The sequence below is a fragment of the Mugil cephalus genome, chromosome 2 (genome assembly GCF_022458985.1).
Source record: "Mugil cephalus isolate CIBA_MC_2020 chromosome 2, CIBA_Mcephalus_1.1, whole genome shotgun sequence".
Classification (NCBI taxonomy): Eukaryota; Metazoa; Chordata; class Actinopteri; order Mugiliformes; family Mugilidae; genus Mugil; species Mugil cephalus.
Genome location: NC_061771.1, coordinates 15,454,141 through 15,471,694, shown reverse-complemented (window position 1 = coordinate 15,471,694; position 17,554 = coordinate 15,454,141). Strand labels below are relative to the sequence as shown.

At 44.6% G+C, this 17,554-nt stretch overlaps 1 protein-coding gene across 4 annotated transcripts in view; it reads right to left on the bottom strand.

Moving 5' to 3' along the window:
- Positions 1 to 17,554, bottom strand: part of npnta (nephronectin a) — a 47,978-nt gene that overhangs the window by 9,070 nt on the left and 21,354 nt on the right. For 2 of the 4 annotated variants that reach the window (XM_047579037.1, XM_047579038.1), the window contains 6 exons: positions 15,828 to 15,923; positions 10,097 to 10,216; positions 8,700 to 8,819; positions 5,359 to 5,493; positions 3,846 to 3,968; positions 2,230 to 2,649 (listed from right to left, as the gene is read on the bottom strand). In XM_047579037.1, the coding sequence (XP_047434993.1) occupies positions 2,230 to 2,649; positions 3,846 to 3,968; positions 5,359 to 5,493; positions 8,700 to 8,819; positions 10,097 to 10,216; positions 15,828 to 15,923 (1,014 nt within the window). The remainder of the gene's footprint in view (positions 1 to 2,229; positions 2,650 to 3,845; positions 3,969 to 5,358; positions 5,494 to 8,699; positions 8,820 to 10,096; positions 10,217 to 15,827; positions 15,924 to 17,554) is intronic. The other 2 variants (XM_047579039.1, XM_047579040.1) reach the window with 1 other exon arrangement.

Genomic DNA, 17,554 nt, shown 5'->3' with positions numbered 1-17,554 from the left:
TTCATAACCCTTAGTACTTTGTCTTTTAGACGTGATTATAGATGATTCATATACTAAATAACCTCTTAAATCAACCGGACACAATTGAGTGAATTATGCATTTGTTGGGGGTTATTCTAGAGTTGCAGCGAACCAGAATGCTATTTATAACCAGTAATCCCCCTTTTGCATACGTTCAGCAAGGCTATCACTCAACTTTAACATTTTTCATCCCAGTACACTGTAGGAGAATGGAATGATGACATGTTGTCACGCAGTGCGACTGTGTGGCACGCTGATGTCTTTTCAATAGTTTTTTGGCAGAGATAAATATATCAGGCTTTTGATACAGTCCCTGTTAGTAGGATTAGTTCATTCTTGCTTTTTGCCTGTCTGTGGAATTCATTTCAGTATCCCGCACATACTGAAATGTTTACCTGCGGACTAATCCACTGCATAAAAAAGCAGATAGTGGCTTGTGCCTTGTTTGAGGCTTATCTCATTCCGAAACACTTCACTGTTTTGAAAAGGTGCGTGCACTGCAAGACACTGGCAAACGATTGCCGCGATTACCTCCTTTGTTAAAGCCAGAAATTATTTTAAATTCCACCCAGTCACTTGGGTTCAGCGGAGAAAGCCAATGTAAAACAAAGACTGATGATGCATTATGAACGTAATCGGTGTCAAAGATTCATGCTTGGCAGAGAGCACGCAGTGACATGTGGATAAACAACAGTCTGGCTGAGCACCAGTTTGTGTTTGTTAACCGAAGCCAAAAACATCATTACCTCGAGAGGAAAAGATTTAAAGTGTGATGCTGTGATTAGTGAGGCAAATTTATTAACGCTTAAAATACTTAACACTTTGATTTCTTACGTACTGAGACGACTACAGTCGGTAACGCTGGAGCCTTGCCAAGGGCCTTTGCTAAAACTATTTGCATTAATGCACATTGACCTTTGATTTGAACAGTTTATCAGTTCACAACATAAACTGCCTCAGGTGTTTAGGGAAGTCACATCCAATATTAATTTGACGATAAACATCTCCTTAAGGCGAGCATACACTCCTCATTCCTCAGGATGTTTCACAATAAACATATCAGAATGCACATGAAGAAACGTGCAAATGTGCTCCGGCTTTGTTTGCAGGAACCCTGAGTGCCAGAAGTCTGAGAACGAACAGGAACCAAATTAAGTTTACCCCATTATCAAACATCAAAACTGGGCCAACAATAAGTTATTGTTATAGCAGCTCAGATGAATTCAATTATATGAACAATATCGAGCTCTATGTGCAATAAAAGACGCCACCCGTGGGGGGTGAACATACGCAGGATCAACACTTGACTCTGGAGAGGCCCTCGGCTTCGTGGAGTGTTTTAGCTCATTGATTTAGTTCTCTGGCTTTATTGTTCCGATTCATTGTCACCGCCGCAGTCGACCCCGTTTTCAGACACAGCAGCTGTTTTCAAGCACTTACGGCCGCACACTGCCGCCCTCAAATCACTCAAAGAGAGCAGCTGGACATAAAGGAGCAGCTTTAGAGACAAATAGTCTCCTCCTGCACACATTAAAACAGATGAATAAACACTGGAGGAAAATTTGCTCCAAATGAACGTAGTTCCTTTTGTGGCAGATGTGTAAACAGTTGACTGGCACTGTTATCAACTTTAAGACGTTTATTAAGAAATGCCTACACTGGGTTAATACTGTGTGTTATGCTACTTAAACCGATCAGCCACAATATAAAAGCCACTGACAGGAAAAGTAGATAACAAATAGCATCTTGTAACAATTAAGTATTCTGTTGGGAAACATTTGAACCTGGGATTAATGTGGATGTTACCTAGACCAGGCCAGGCACCCCCACCCCAAAAACAGTTAAGCAAAAACTCAAAAACACAGGTGTTGAACTGGCCTCCGAATTCACCATATCCCAAACTGATAGGACCCAAAGTCCCCCACTAACAACATCCTGTTTCCAGACACCACAGGACACACTCAGAAGACCCATGTCCATTCTCCGAGGAATCACAACTGTTTTGGAGGCACAAGGGAGACCTGCCCAATATGAGGCATGTGGTCATAATGTTATGCCTGATTTGTGTATTATAACGTCACGTTTAGTCAGTTCACAAAAGCTACATTAATAACTCAAACACTTATGTCTGTCTGTGTGTATTTAAAAGGGAGTACAAAATCACAACAATGAATTTTAGTCCCAATAAAATAAAAAGCTGGTTCTTACTGTGGACGTCCCCTCTCTGCTTGGTGACCTCCTTCTGGATGGTGTTGTCCACCGGCGTGGCCGGTGGAGGCGTCGGGGGCTGTCTGGTGGGGGCCACGGGCCTTGGCGGGACGTAGGGCTTGCGTGTCGGTATCGACGGCTTCCTAGTGGGGACAAAGGGCTTCCTGGTTGGAACTGGTGGTTTGCGTGGAGGCGGCGCGACCCTCCTGGGAGGCGCTTTAGTCGTGGTTGTCGTAGTCACGATGGCGGCGGCGGTGGTGGTGGTTGATGGCAATTTGGGGATAACGGTGAAGATTCTCTTTGGAGTGACTGGCGTACGGACGGTGGTGGTCCTCTTCTGATCCATGTCTGGGATGTGGTTGTGATGAGTCGGAGGCAGTTTGCCTGGTCTCGGTGGGTCAATAACCACCTTTGGAATGGCTGAAATAATAAGAGAACGCAGATGGAGGACTGAAATATGAGCACTTAAGAGTTAATGAGGCATAGAACTGCGGACTAACTGCAATCATTACCCTGACTTTTGCAGCGGAGGGCTTTATTTCATCCACTGAGACCTCTCCTGATATCTATTAACTAAATGTTAGCAACCTAAAACAAATCGAGTGTCTCAAATCCCACTGATGCAAAAGACGTTCAGTCAACGGGACTGAGAGGAGAAAATGAAGGAAGCCTCCATGGTTCCAGCAGTTCAAGAGCTCAGCCACGTTTAGAGAACTTCAGCTCGTGTGAAATCAATATTGCTTTCTAATAGCGTCTTCCTATCTGCTCATGTGGTCAACGTGATTAGTATTTCTTTGTGTACTCATAGCTAGAGGTGCTCTGGGTGTGTGGAATGATTTCTGAACTCATCACGCTCCTGTGCCCCCGAGAGCACCCCCGCTGATGTCAGTGGAGTTGCACCTCCTTTTCCTTCGGCGCTCCACATATTGTGTGATCTGAGAGATTGGAGGTGGGGAGGGGGAGGTGGAGGTTTTCGTTTGGTATGGTGGCTCATGAGGATTTCATGAGTGAGGAATGAGAGTGGACAAAGGCAAATGGCTCGAACTCGGTTATTGCCTGCTCGGGTTTCAGGGAACTTTGATACGTGATACACAAATAGGATATTGCAACTCGACTCCCGGAGCACTTGTGCCTCTCGCCCTCTGGGCAGGTGACAGGGTGAAGTATGTGCAGGAGGCATCCGCTTTGCTTTATGGACTGTTGCAATAGTCGTGCCTGTCCGATGATTAAATAACTCTGGAGAATAAATGACTTCTTCTTGTCCACCGAGCCGCTGAGAAAAGTGCAGACGCTCGGACTAATGAACTGTGTGTCAGCAAACAGAACGAGACAAACTACCCGGGAAAAGAAGTATTCCACATTTCCCTCCCTATTTCGGGCTGATTAAAATGGCCAGATTTCAAAAATGGAGTCACTCCAGGGGCATGCGATAAAGGAGCAGGGTGATTTAAGCAATGACTGACAGCCAATACAAAGAAAGGAATTTCAGTCCCAGCTCTGCGCTTGAAAGGCTATTCCTCCCTCTCGCTTGCTGTCCTACCTTTCTGGAAGACACACGCAAAGAAAACAAAAATGTGAGGCCCCCGCTCCTCCGTGCAAAAGTGAACAGCTCTTACGTTTACAGTCGTGGCCCATCCCCCTGTAGCCGTCTTTGCATTTACACTTGTAGGAGCCCGGCGTGTTGTAGCAGGTGGCGAAGCTGCTGCAGTGGCTCTGACCTAAAGAGCACTCATCAACATCTGAAAGATAATGGAAACATAACAACATTCAGCCACCAGGCACCGAGTGCAAAAAGCTTCAGACGTAACAGCAGAATATCAAAGACTAATTGCTTCACATCCACTTGAAGAAAGCTCAAGAGTTTATGCTGCACTGTTAGCGAAAGCATTTAAGTGAAAAGTGATCCAGAGCAGAGGAAAATCGTTTCTGTTCGAAAGAAATCCTCTCTGAGATGAAGAGCTGCAAGGTCTTTCAAGCAATTTCTTTAGCAGTGACTGGTCATCCATTTATCAAGATGTATTGCGAGATATAATTGAAAAACATAAAGGCCGTGGATGGAGTTTAAGATCCTGTGGCTTTGTGGAGAATACCAATTCACATTTACACTGCAGTTTAAATTGGTTTTGTAGTGGTTTGGTGAAAAAAACATTAAAAATGAATTTTCAGTCTTTTTTTTTCTTAGTTTAGTCCATGTTAAGTGAGGACATGCGTGTTGGAGTCACAGTTTTGTCACTAAATTGTCTGTGAGTGCATGTGACCGATTGTTTGTCTCTTTGTGTCAGCCTTGTGATAGACTGGGCCCTCCAGGGTATAGCCCACCTCTGTCCTAAGCTTTGCTCCAGTCAGCCCTTGGAGCAGGGGTGTCAAACTCATACATACAAACATACAACCCAGTTTGATCTCATGCGGAATAATACAGAATAATAATACAGAATAATAGCCTAGAAATAACGACATCTCGTTATTTTCATTGAAAATATGTAATCCAATGTAATTTTTGCACTTTGCAAATTCATGCAGCGGGTCTATTAGACCCGCTGGCGGGCCGCCTTTAGACCGCGGGCCATATGTTTGACACCTGTGCCTTAGAAGGGTCGCTCAGTTATAGATAATAAATGGCTGAATGTACAAGTCCTGCATCATCAATCTTACCATCAAAATTTACTTAACGTTTCAGGGCTAATCACGCCAGCTGCCTCCCCTCCACAGTGTTACAATATTAAATTAATTATAGAAGTGGATCATTAATTTTCATACATTTACATGTAGGCGGACAATTAATGTTGTAGCAACTGAAGGAAGAGTCGACCACTGCTGTTGCTACCGGACTCTAGTTTCTAAGCTGTGTGTTCTGTACGCAAATCTGCAAAGAGACAGATAAATGTAGAGGAATGTTTCTCTCTGAAAGGCAGCGACCTGGAACTTCAAAGTAATTTAAGTAAGAGGATTAAATGTATTTAGTTACTTTCACCACTGGTTGGCACTACTACCTAAAAACAGTAACTAACCTACGAACAAGCTTTTGTGTTTGAGATAGATGAGGTATATATATATGCGTCAAAAGGAGTCCTGCTGCACAGGGGATGTGTACGTTTGATGGGTAAAATGCCTCATTAATGCTGACAGTACCTATGCACTGGTATTTCCCATTGACGTACTGCAGGTCGTACCCCTCGTGGCACTTGCAGATGTAGCTACCGAAGGTGTTGATGCATTTCCTGAACCTGGGACACACTGCTATCCCTGCTGCGCACTCATCCACGTCTGCAAGAGAAAAAAGGCAATGCATAACATTAAAAAAATAACAACAATAATAATAAAAATTAAAATAATGCATTCAGCCTTTCTCACTTGAGGTATCCCGCCAGTTGTTCTCCAAGAGCACGCGGTTTGAAACATTTTTTGAAATAAAACAGGCAATTTAATCTAAAACAAAACAAGCGCTGCTATTCACACCAGAAGACTTCTTCACCTCCCCTGGTTGCTATTCATTTATGAACAAAGAACATTGTGTATTCTGTTCAGTGAGCACAGTGCTGCGCATGCTGCCTTGTTTCATTATTTAAAGGCCTATTCTAAGTGTCTCTGTTGATCACCTTTGAACACATGTGGGCATTAATATTTAGACGCTCAGAGGCTCAAAGCATTTGCCTTAAAATCATTAATTTATTGCTGCATAATGCGGCTGAGGCAGCACTAGCCCTACAGGGACTGTTTTTTTTTTTTTTTTTTGTTAAAGTATCTTAAAAACATGGAGACACCTGGACCAGCTGGGGAAACAAGCAAGAGGAGACAGGACAGAGAACTCGCTCATCCTGCCATTTTAAATAACAAACACTGTGTCCCTAAAACACAATGTTGTTTACAAGTGACTGGTCTTTTTCAATGTTTATGTCACATTAACCCCATATACACACTTATAAATATATATAATATAACGATATTAATACAAAATCTATACATCAGGCACAGCATTATGACCAGCTTCCTAATATTGTGTAGGTCTCCTTTGTGCCTCCATGGGTCTTCTGAGGGTCTGGCAACAGGATGCTGTTAGTGGGGGTCATTAAATCTCATTGGTTGAGGGACGGGGCCTCTGTAGATGAGACTTGTTCCAGTGCATCCCACAGATACTTGATCTAGTGAGTTTGGAGCACAGGTCAACACCTTGTGCTGTTCTTTGAGTTTTTTGAGTTGTTCCTAAACAGTTTTTTGTGTGTGTGTGTTTGTGTCAGACTGCATCCTGCTGGGGATGTGGTTATTTGATGGGAGTGTCTGTTCTGGACTAGGTGGATGGTAACATCCACACAAATGCCAGGTCCAAAAGATAGTCAATGTTATTCACTTCTCCTGTCAGTGGTTTGAATGTCGTGGCTGATTGGCGCGTCGCCGTATATAACACACTGAACATGGGCTTGAAGTGCAGCTTTAATTTGAGGGTATACGTTTTTTTCGTGGCCTCAAAAGCGTCAAAGCGACAAATGGAACTTACTCCAAATAAAATGCTTGTTTTTGAATAATTTGTCAAGAATTCTGTGCAGGCGACGACTGCCTCGAGCCCGCAACCCACTTACATCACCAAAGATGGACAAAGATGACAACCTCGGCGATGCACTGAGCGATTTCTGTGAGAGGCGCTATTAAAATAGGAAGACGTCTCACGCTGAACCTCTCCGGCAGCGCACAAACCATCAGCGCGCTTTGTCGTTAATCAAAGGGTTTTGTTCCACTTCTGTCACGAAGCAAAAACAAGTCAATCCTTCCCTCTAATGGATCAAAGTCATCCCCCTTAAGGGATTCCTGGCCCAGTCCACTTTCAGTAAACAAATACCATGGCCTGGGCACGCTTTCTTGAAACTATTCAAAGAAGACTGACACATCAGAGTCCAAAAACTAAACAAATAATGGGTCATTTTCTGTGAATTGTTCAGAACAGATCTTAAACCGAAGGCTACAAATACAGTGAGAGAGATAAATAACCTATTGGGGCGGCCGTCTTTTGTGTAAGCACTTGTACTAGAGCGTATGTACGCATTTCATATGTTAACTTCCTGCTGGAGCTATTACCCTGCCATTAAAGCATCATTAAGTGACAATGTAGTAATGGCTTTTTGCACAACGGAGGTTCAGTTCTTATTCACTGGATGTTCCTGCTCTCAGCACACATGCAATTAATCATACGATAGCAACGTGTAAAGGTTACTATTAAGGCATTAACACATTTCAATGTAATCACCTCGCACAACAAAAGGAAGTGATGACACCGCTCTGAAGCCTGGAATAAACACACACGGTGAACACTGTCTGAGAGTGAAGCTACGTTTTTAACTCCAGTCATTGTGATCGTTTACATACTAACAGGCAGCGTGAGCATTTCTGACGGTAGACTGAGCACATTCTCACAGTCAAAGCTGAGCAAACATGACACGTGGGTCCACTGGAGACACAGCCAAACAGCTCTGAGTTCATTTGCTGTGGGAGCTTCTCTATGGGAAATAGTCCCCAAGTGTAAAAGTGACCACAACTGTTAATAACAGTTTGGGGGTTTAGCAAACAACTCACTCTTAAATCGTCTTTTTATAACCGCTGATATTTGCAGTAGGTTGATTTTATTATTTACGAGGCGCCAATAAAAGAAATCTCATCTCATTATTAAAAAAACTGTTCTGCATCTATGCAAACTCAGAGAGCCTGGCACGGAGTCGCCTCCATATACGCGATTATAAAGCCTCCATAAAACTCCCCGTAAAACATCCCCCTCCAGAGGGATCCGGAAGCGTTCCATTAAATTGTCGTAACACCTGTGGCCCGGCGAACCTTTCCGTCTCCTCCTCCATCTTTCTTCGTGATTGATGTCCGTCCTGTTTTAGAAATCCGCCCCCTATTATCCAGCCGGCAGTTATGAGGGGGACTATAAGGCAGCGTGGCAGGACCAGCCCAGACTGGAAGAGCCTGTGTTTGAACCTGACGCAGGTTAACTGCTTCCATGGCCCCCTTTCATTTGTTTAGTTACCCATCTGAAGAGCAGTGCCATGTAAAACTGGCAACAGGAGGGGTAGAGGGGTGAGTTTTGTGGTTCTGCTGGGAAAGCCAGGGCAAGTTAAGTGAAAAAAAATGTCATAATCTGGTTGTGGATTAGTGATAAAATTATGGGTTCTTTGATCAAAGCATGAAATATATATTGGTAAATATTTTTTGGATGAATTCAACTTGGATGCTCAGCTTGCTTGGAGGATTTGTTTGAGTCCCCAAATTGCTTTTTCTTTTACTGCCAATCTTTTTTTTCTTCCTTTGCCAAAACAGTCGCACATAATTATCACCTGGGAAATTTAAAGGTTGAGAAGAAAAAAGGCTTTAAAGCATGCTGTTCGCGATCCTCTCCGTGCCGTGAGCGCCTCGCGGCTGCTCTCGGCGGCGGCGCTCGGGCTCAGTTTTCACGCCTGTGGAGTTATATTAAGACAGGGACGTACCCACGCAGGTTCTTCCATCCGGAGCCAGCTGCAGCCCCGGCGACGGACACTGACATCGGACCTCCCCTTTCAGCACCTCACAGCCGTACTGGCAGTTGGCCATGCCGCAAGTGCGAGCGCCTGATGGGTACAAGAGAAACACGGCACATATTAACACATGCTGCTCCCACGAGGGAGTACAAAGGGGGAGCAGTTTACGCTGCTCTCACCCACACTTTCTCTCTCTCTCTCCACGTCCACAGCCACTCTCCTTATCCTCTGGCCAATTTGTGAGAGCCAGGCCACTCGCCTGCCTTTTTTTTTTCTTTCTTTCTTTTTTTTTTGATATTATCCAGCTTGACCCTGTGGCGCAGACAACAGAACAGCGCACACTCCACCATTATTAGATTCCTCTGATCCACAGCAGTTGCTATGCGCTTACACCTTAGCTCGAGCAATCTTCCCTCACCCACTTTTATCCTTTCTTACACCCTGAGACTGATAATCCATCTCCACCGTATCGAGGCAGCGGTGTTGTTGCTGAGCGGCAGCGGGCAGAACAAGGCCCTCCAAAATAAGAATAATAATGTGACAGATTTTGTTCAGCCTCTCTTGATAACTTTGGACTCCAAAAAGGAAATTAAAAATGAGGCTTACACCGCCGTCGCCGCCTCCGCCGCCGCTGCTGCTTCAGCTGCTGCAGGCCCCCTGGAGTATAGTTTGATGACTGAGGCAGGCTGGGCTGATTAAATGCTACAGTGGTGTATTGATCAAAAGCCGTGGCGGAGGAGGAAAAAAGGGGGAGACGCAAGGTGTTTAACGCTTATTGTGCCATCACTACACAACAACACCTGGAATAATTTGAGTTTGCCTCACGTGATTAGCGATCCAGACTAATTAAAATGACCCGAGCCTTATTACATGTCCTCGAGTGTGAAAGTTATCAGGTGGGGAAACAGACTCCACGGGCTCACACTCTGTGGAGAACCTCGGGGCAGCCAATAAAAGCAGCGCGCTCCCTCAAGGGTTCCGCAGATTAGGTGTGTGTTTGATAATTTTTCATTTTGGACCATGGCAGGGTTCTTCACGGGGACTCCTGACTGTAGAGCCGCTATAATGAAGCAGATCAACACGGAACTTTAATCAAAACAGTCTATCAAAGGACTGCGAGGCCGCTGAGAGAGGCGCTCGCACGAGAGGGGGAAACGTATTTTGTAATAGAGAGCATATGTCATCAGCGCTGCATTGTGCGGGGATGAATACATTTGTCGTGAGCGCTTCACGGTATCGCACGGAGGCTGCGAAGCAGGAGAGAGATTAGGAGGAAAAAAAATGAAAAACGACGAGGGAGAAAACAGGATGAAAATATCAGTGTTTCTGACAACAATGCAAACACTGCGTGTGTGTGTGAGACTTACTTCCACATGTTCCATCAGGCATCAGCATGTAGCCGTTCAGGCAGTAGCACTTGTAACTTCCATACGTGTTCATGCACCTGTGTTTACAGGGCCTCGGCTTCAGCCCGCACTCGTTCAGGTCTGCAGACGGAGACGGGAGACATGAGTGGACCGGAGGACGCAGAGAGAGGGGGGAGGGGCCCTCCGACCGAGAGGTGAAATTAGTCAGAGGGCAGAGGTGAAGAGGTCAGTCACGTCAAACCCACACCCATCCATTAACGTGTGGGTCTGAGGTGTCTGCCTGTCTACGTGTGTGTTGACGTGTGTGTTTTCTGGAGGGGGGGGCGGGGGTGTATTCAAGGAAGTGAAGTGTGGCCATGTTCTGACAGGCCCCTGAATCCCCCTCCTTGATGATTTACCAGGAAGCCGGTGTCATCTGTCAACCTCCCCATCGCCTGCATGTGATAAAAGATGCTATTATACCCTCTGACTCACCATGGCTTCATGAGGTTGCAGCTTCACCGCCCCGACACTCTTTGACGGATGCATGTACACGCAGTGCTTTTTACACAGACACGCACCAAAAAAAAAAAAAAAAAAAAAAACGTAGAGAAACCTCACCCACGACGGGCCACGGGAATCTTATTAGAAAAAGATGCTGTCTGTGTTTGGAGGACTCCCGGGAGAAAGGAATAAGGCCTGAGCTCAGCACCTGTCAAAAGCTTATGCAAATTCAAGTCGTTACACCTTTCTCAGAGCAGACATTTCGACTAGTCAAACAGAAGAGTAGATAATAATTTGGCAAATGTCTGCATTTGGTTTATGTGTTTAAGTTGTCTCGCTGGGATTACTCACTTTTAGCGGCGCCTGTTTACCTCCTGCTACGACAAGTCAACGCGTTCGCCGCGGCTTCTAAAGCTTTGCGGTGGCTGGGATAAATGTTTACTTATTATTTCTGTGGAGTTCGTTGAATTAAAATGAATGTACGTGACTCAAAATTCACAACACTATTCATTTATAACGAGAGGCCCTGCCTTCATGAAAACCAAAGGTGTAACTCATTACACTAACAATGGATGCTTTCCATTTTTCTATTCCAGTTCTAGGGATGTGCTACTGCGCATGCTGTCTCCCTGGAAGGACTTACTGACAGGTCTAATTGGACCAGAGCTGTGACTGATGTAATTAGAAGGGCATGTTTGCTTCCATCTATAACAAGTCAACCCTATCTTTCCTTCAAAAAAAGGCATAAATATGTTTACAGCGTGCTGTATAGTCCACTTTAACACCTTATCGAAGAATAGAGACAATATAAACGAGGCAGTAATGAAATTTGAGGTGGAGCAAAATTGTCTCATGCCAGATATTTTGGCAGATAATTAGACGAAAGGCACATACGCAGACTGGTATGAGTGTGTCGAGTGTGCCGGTTCACTGGCTCATCTCAATGAGCAGAGGTATGATTAGGCGCATTTCCATCCACCTGGTTTTCATGCATATTTTCAATTTGTGTGTTTCAAAAAAAAAAAAAAAAAGCCAAATAAATAAAAGTTTTCATAGTTGGCTGACGCAGGAGCACGTAAAGCACAACCAGTCATGCTTCTGCTCCGCTCAAGAGACTGAAAAGAACTACAGGTGGGAATATCATACACCAAACGATCATAAACACGAGTTACGTCTTCATCGTTGCTTTTCTGTTTCTGCTGCACCCGTTTCTTCTGCAGCTGTGGCACCAGAACCAGACAGGGGAATCGGTGCCACTGTATCGACTGACCAACACTTGATATTTGCGGGGGCGCAGGGGCGTGGTGGTTAGCCTCACAGCGAGAAGCCCCCGGGTGCGAATCCACTGGCCGACTGGGGCTTTTCTGTTTGCATGTTCTCCCTCTGTCTGGGCGGGTTCTCTCCAGGTGTGAGTGACCCTCCGGAGGACAAGCGGTTACATGAATTAATGGACGAATGATATTTGCACCAGAGATTAATAGATGGAAAGGCACATTACATTTGGATGGAGACCTGACAATGACTCGTGTAATTCCGGCGCTTTTGATCTGAAGCCAAATGTCTGGCATGAGAACGATCTCCTGGGCTCCCTTGATGCTACTTATTACTGGTGCTTTAAGTGAGATTATCTGCTGTTTACTGAGTGCGCTCAGCAATTTATACAAGATTATTTCTACTTCTTTGAGAAAGGGAGGGGTCATTGCGCAGTCTGCGATTGCACAGTTCTGATGAAATCAGGAAATTTTTCATTTCTGTTCGCTTTTAACCATTTACTTCTCCTGAAGAAGCAGTTTTTGAGTGGTCTTGCAGGGTATCACAGAAACATGTTCATAGAGGAACAAGCTCCACCTCTCACTAATTCCAGCTAATTTTCAAGTGAAGGCGCGGCAGGTTTCGACTGGTTTTCTCACCTGAAATTTACATTTAGGAAAGTATTTTGGAAAAGTGACTCCTTCACCTTCTCGTTCAGGTAGATCCTCTGATAATCTGTACATTTGACGGTGGGTGATTGCGGAAGCACAATTAGTGGCTCTGTAATTTAGTTGTAATAGTGAACTGAAAAATAAATGAAGTTTAGCTCGTTAAGCTCAGTTTTACTGGTTGTTTGTTGTTTCATGTTTCAAATTAAACAATAGCTGAAATATTATTGTCATTATTCATAAACAAAGATTAACTTCTTCCTTCCCCATCTAGCCCAGAGTAGTTTAGAATAAGTGTGTACATGTGGTTTAACATGTTATGTATGTTAACAGAGACAATGCAGGAGTTAGGAGTAAATGTCTAACTCGACTGACCAAATGTTATGTGTGGCCAGGCAGCTCCACACCTAGAGTGTTGAATGCTGCTGTTTCTTCTCTCTCTCTCTCTTCCCTTCTTCATAGGCTGGTAGGCATTTCAAATCAAGTAGGGGATAAAAAGGAGGACGAGAGAGGCCAGCTCTCTCTCTCGTTCTGGGGCAGCAGGGGAAGGTTTGCTTTCTTTCTTTTTGAATAAGTTAGCCCTTGGTTTTTTTCTCTGACCTTGATGGCAGAGTCTTCTTATTTTAGTTTGTTGTTTTAGTTTGAGTTGGAGACCCCCGGTAGTCCTGTTTGGCGTTTTTGTTTTGAGTTATGCCTTTCTTTTAATTAGTGGGGAAAGCACAGGGTGCGACGGCTGCGTGGCTGGCCCTGTGTTTCCCTCTTTTGTTCCTTTTGGTTCTTGTTTTGGTTTATAACTTTATGGGTTAACCTTTTTTTTCTTTTCTTCCCCTGTGTAAAGTTTTCAATAAAGTTTCATTGAGCCTTGTATTACTTTAATTTTATGAGGCCGTAACACCAAATATTTTCGAATACAGTTTTCACCTGCCTCTCACCTAAATGTTTCACCCCAGACTGGCATAACTCAACTTGAGACTACAAAGAAATCCATGACAGTGGGATGGTGACCCGCGCGCACTATGAATGTCGCCCTCGCTTTTATGTGATACAGTAGGACCATCGCAAATAGACATAATGTCACTGTACGGCACATGAGGGCTCATCTTGCCTTTCCGCACTTTAAACGGTGCCGCCTTTAGCTCTATATAAAGGCCGCGTTCTCTGAGGGCCACATACCTCCTGCATTTAAAGGATGCCACCGTTTAATTTGGATGAATGATGGAGCAGATGCCCAGTTTGTATGTCCACGCGCCCCGTTTTCTATTAATGGAAGCCACTGGCCGACTGAGGTCATCCTGGCTGAGAGATCAGTCGGTTGTGACAAGGATTTATCCTCCTGTTTCACCCTACCGCGTGTTGTTCCACAGCTCTAAATTCTTGCGAATAGAAAGGTCAGTTTGTGAATGTTGTTACATTAGAGACACTATTCAAAACATTTGAAGTCCACATAGATCTTAACAAGGAGCCGACACTTGACTGATACAAAAGATCAGAGATCATCAAGGTCAAGCAAATCTTGTTTAAGCGTTTAATATTATGATCTAAAAGTGTCGACCAATATAAAACATATACATGCCCATCAGGCATAACATTATGACCACCTTCCTAATACTGTAATACTCATCAGAGACTGGACACGGGCCTTCTGAGGGTGTCCTGTGGTGCCTGGCAACACAATGTTTGTTAGTGGAGTCTTTGCCGTCCTATGGGTTGAGGGGTGGGGCCTCTGTGGACTCAGGCTCATTCCAGTACCTCCCACAGATACTTGGATCAGTTTGGGATCTAGTGAATTTGGAGGTCAAGTCAACAGCTTGTGCTGTTTTTATTGTTTTTTTTTTTGTTTTTTAGTTTTTTGAGGAATCCACGTTTTTGTGTGTGTCTGTGTCAGGCTGCATCCTGATGCGATCAAAGAGTGTCACTGCTATGGGGTGGGGGGGTCTGGTCTGGTCTGGTCTAGGTGGGAGGTCCATGAACACTGAATTGTCACAAGATGGTCAATGATATTCACTTCTCATGTCGGTGGTTTTAATCTTCTGGCTAATAATATTGATATATTATAATTCATTTATAATTGTAATTTGATGTAGTGGTAAACCCTTTTGCCTTTTCACGCTCGACATTCTTCATGAACTGATACCTAAATTAAAACGACTTGTCCTGTCCTCTATCAGACAGAAAGTCCGTTCAGCTGCGTTAATCTCCGTGGCTAAAATCCACTCCTTCTGCCACGAGACGACGTCCGCGATATTCCCTCCTCCACGCACCCATGCGTGCGCAAGCATCCCGACTCTTCAATTTCCCAATTAGCATTTTTCGATCTTGCTTTTTCCTCCTTGTTTTTTTTTTTTTTTTTTTCCACGGTCAACAACTGCCATCCTTGTTACCGCGATTACAGAAAAACCATAGCAACACTGTCCATTGTCGGCGAGGCAGAGAGACGGGTCTCCGCTTGCCCCGCTGCTCTGAAAAACAGCTTAAAAATGTAAATGAGGGATTATTGAAATGGTCACATTCTCAGACAGTGGATGCTTCCGGGAGCATCAGCGCAAGCCATACTCAAGACGCAGCCAGCCTCTCATCTATGAGGAAAAATACAGGCAGGATGGAGAGAAGAATGAGAGAGGAGGGGGAGGGCAGAGTGATGGAGCAACTGGGAGATAAACGGACACATGTGGCCGCCAATTGGCAGCTCGACATGGCCCCGGGACTGCAGAGACCTGTGTGATAGGAAAAGTGGGAAAGTCCCTCTGGGGTGTTCACTGTACCATATATGCACCGCTAAGCCACATCTGAGGTGATGCAAAGTGGAGTGATTTATTGGGTCAGCTCCACTGAGGTATGCTACGCTACATTCCCGACACGCCTCTATCACTGACAGAGAGATTAGCAGGAGGCTCTTTCTTGGGGATGCGCTCGTCTCTGGAGGAGATAAGATTGGTTGGAACTCAAGGCCTTTCACTAGAGGCTCCGGTGGAGATGTGAGTGTCCATGTCGATGATGAGTTTTGAAAGGAAGAGCTCTTTGTGCGAAAAAAAAAAGAAGAAGAGGAAAATCAAAAAGTAGAAGGAGAAAAACACGATGGCTCGTTGGCACCGAGATTCGGTTTTTGAGTGAAAGGTTGAGAGACTGATACAGAGTGGTAAAAACTGTGACATGCTCGGCATTCATGCTGGCATTCGCTGCTCTTGGGTGGTGCCTCTTCTGCCAGGGAGAGAAAGAAAAAGCTGTGGGAAAATAGCTGAGAGTGACATTCCCTTCTCCTCAGCACCATGCACGTTGCCGAGGGAGGAGGAAGAAGAGAAGCCGCCGCCGAGGGGATCGACGAATCTCACCCTCCGTCACCACCCTCGCTGGTTGATGGTCCACGGGGAGAAAGATAGGAAGGTGATCAGCCCACACTGGTGGGGTTAAATAGTCCACAGTTTCTTCTTCAGACAAAAGAAAATGAGTTAAAGGGAGGGGGGGATGAGGGGAATGGGATGGAAGAAGGGGGCGTTGGGGGTTTGATTGACACAAAGTAGTAAAGGGTGGAGAATAAATAAGGAGAACAGAGAGAGATAGAGAGAAAGAGGGAGATGTGGTGAGAATGAAAAGCACCGACCAATGGTTTCTGAACACCTCAGACCAAACCACATTCCTGGGAAGTACAGAGGAACATTATGCAGCAAAGAGGATTACACTTGTGGGAATTGGACATGAGCTGAGTATCAGAAAAAAAATAAAAATTTGAGGGCACATGGGAGAAAGTGTTTTTGTGTCTCATCTCCTGCTGCCCTCCTCTCCGCCATGCGTTGCTTTATTGTCGTAAGGGTGAAATAGGATCTCATGGAATTACAGTATCTCACAGGTTCAGAGGATCCCTTCTCAGTTTTTGTGTGGGGTTTCAAAGGTAGACAGCAGTTACCGTTTAAAGAGGCAAATCATTGCCGGACGACAAACACTCCAGCCTCAGGAATTTCAACCCCTCCCCTCACAGTCTACCCATCTATCAGTCAGGCAACCTTTCCTCCGGCAGTCAGCTAACAACACCTATTGTTGTGGGACAGGAAGATGATACTGCTGCCTCGGACTCCTTTGCACACTTCAGGTCTTTCAGCCAAACCCTAGTGAGGGACTGAATAATCTAAATGAAGACATTTTTATAAATCTAATGCAGCTTTGCCAAGTCTAGATAGGAGAGAAACACTCGCTGCATGCCTAATCTATAAAAAGGAACTAGGAATGGTTTTTGGACTAAGAGACTGTAGAATATTAACATATGCATACTACCAAATACACAGGCAACAGAATAGTAAACACATCAAAAAGTTTGAATGTTTAGGTCCAGGTTAAAAAATAGTAGAAAACTTGCATCCCTTAAATAGGTTTTTGTGAAGCTTACATAATTTAGTTTGTTCAAATATAGGCTAACGAGTCGTCGGCGAACCGTTAAAGCACGCGGTATTTGAATTACTGTAACACACAGTGGTTTGTGCTATTGACAATATTCAAAGTGTGGCTGAACACTGGGAAGTTGTGCTTTTGTCTGGAAGACCTTCGTGACACCTCAAGGGTATAACAACCTAATTTTCACCGACTCTCTCTTCCTTGGTCTTCCACCGGTCTTGCGGCGTCCCCCCAACCTGCAGCTGTCAGCAGCGTGCGTCATCTTTACTGTACTGGTAGCTTTTTTTTCTCAGAAAGCTCAACGTTCCAGTGTTCAACCACACTTTGAATTTTGTCCATTTTTTTTTACGCGGATGCTTGAGTCTTAAAGGGTTCAACTGAAATGTATAGAAATGTGTTACATGTCGGCAAGTCACGTTCATGTGCTGACTCCTGTTGGACGATGCAGGTGGTTGTATTTGGATAGAAGTGGGGGAATTTCTGCATCATTGTGGATGGAATCTGGACTAATGTGCCAATTGTATGTAGAGGTTGATCGGTTCAGGGAACAGGACCTTAGTCAGGTGTTATTTTTTTGCACCTTAACAATCATTACTCAACTAAAGTGCAGGAGGAGACCAGTTCTATTAATTGTATGTCTGTTCCTACAATTATAGAAGATGATTAATGTCAA